We start from the raw sequence: 1,370 nt of genomic DNA, 5'->3' as shown, positions 1-1,370 counted from the left end.
TCTTTTCTTCAGGTCCAGACGACTGCTGCTTCACATACTACCCAGGAAGACTGAAAAAAAACCTCATCAACACATACTACATGACTGGTCACCGGTGCATCAAGCCTGCAGTCATGTAAGTGCTGCAAACTGGATTTACTTTATTCTCACTATGTTAAACACAATCATCTAAATAAGTGTATTACTCAGTATCACTATGAAATTTCAAGAATGAAATTGCTTCTTGCTGTTATGTGTCTCATTTTCACTCCAGTTATTAGTAAAGCGTTTCCTCGTGTATGTATTTGCTCCATAGCTGTTCTTATTTTGGATTAAAAGTCAGAAAAGAATGTCAATCATGATACTGACATTAACCTTTCTCACTTCTTTGTTTCAGTTTCATTACAAAAAAATCGTCTCGTCGCATCTGCGTGGATCCCAGTCTCTCCTGGGTCACGGACATCATGGCTGATCTCGATGTGACTTCCTTTTAAACCAGCTGCCTGTTGGTGCCACTATAAAATTCATGTAACCATGTTCAAAAATGTTGGTAATAATATGGACATTTCTTGTAAGAAATCAAAAATGTTGCTTTCAAATGGCTTCATCTCTACAAGGACTGTATGTCCACTGGGTTGCATGAGAAGAGAGAAGTGTTGCTAATAAAGAACTTGGTGAGTGTAATGTATGATATGTACTTTTGTCGTTATGCAACCTGACTAATGGCTACAGTTGCATCAGTCCGTGAATCGAAGAGTCTTTGTCACTGTTTCAGCTTTGAAGTCGTATCTGCACATCGGCCTTAAAAATCTGACTGGTGACACTTTTTTGTCTTCATGACTTTCTGTAGGATTAATACAAGCAGCTCTAGCAGCCGTTACTAAGGTTGACACGACTCATAGTCGTCCTTCAATCTTCGTAGGTGAAGTTTATTAGCTCCAGTATAACTCTATGGGGAAGTAGCGTTATATGTAGATTGCTCTTGGTTGTAAATAAAGTGTAGTGATGTTCTGTGCATTTTGTACAAGTTCTTTCAACAGGAGTTTCGAGGTGAATTTTCATGACAAATGGAACTTACATGTGGAAATTAAACTCCACCTGTGTGCGTGCAGACTGTGTTCTGTTCATAGGAAAGTAAATCACACGTTGTGCAGATGATGTCCTGTTAGTTTTGTGGTGAACTGCTCAACACGGATGTGACTATTTTAGTATCTATATGATGGGCTGGTTCACTCTGTGGTGTGTATGTGTCCCACACAGTGTGTCAGTCTTTATTCCTGACAGTGAAGGTGCAGAAACATGCACTGGATCGTCCACGTCTCTGTGGTTCTTCTCAACATTCTATGGGTCGCCTTCTTTTTACAACCAGATCCATTCACAGGTAAGAGCAC

The 1,370-nt window shown here is 39.9% G+C and overlaps 2 protein-coding genes across 2 annotated transcripts in view; both read left to right on the top strand.

The window, feature by feature from the left end:
• LOC103360119 (C-C motif chemokine 3-like) overlaps nt 1-482 on the top strand; it is a 22,830-nt gene extending 22,348 nt beyond the window's left edge. The window contains exons 2-3 of the mRNA XM_008285780.1: nt 13-115; nt 377-482. Coding sequence (XP_008284002.1) covers nt 13-115; nt 377-473 — 200 coding nt within the window. The 3' untranslated portion in view covers nt 474-482. The remainder of the gene's footprint in view (nt 1-12; nt 116-376) is intronic.
• Nucleotides 1-1,370, top strand: part of LOC103360120 (uncharacterized) — a 13,615-nt gene that overhangs the window by 2,519 nt on the left and 9,726 nt on the right. The gene's annotated exons all lie outside the window — the stretch shown is intronic.

This window comes from Stegastes partitus, unplaced genomic scaffold (assembly GCF_000690725.1).
Source record: "Stegastes partitus isolate 25-593 unplaced genomic scaffold, Stegastes_partitus-1.0.2 Scaffold416, whole genome shotgun sequence".
Lineage (NCBI taxonomy): Eukaryota > Metazoa > Chordata > Actinopteri > Pomacentridae > Stegastes > Stegastes partitus.
Note: the sequence above shows the minus strand (reverse complement) of the source record. Positions and strands in the feature narration are given on the sequence as shown.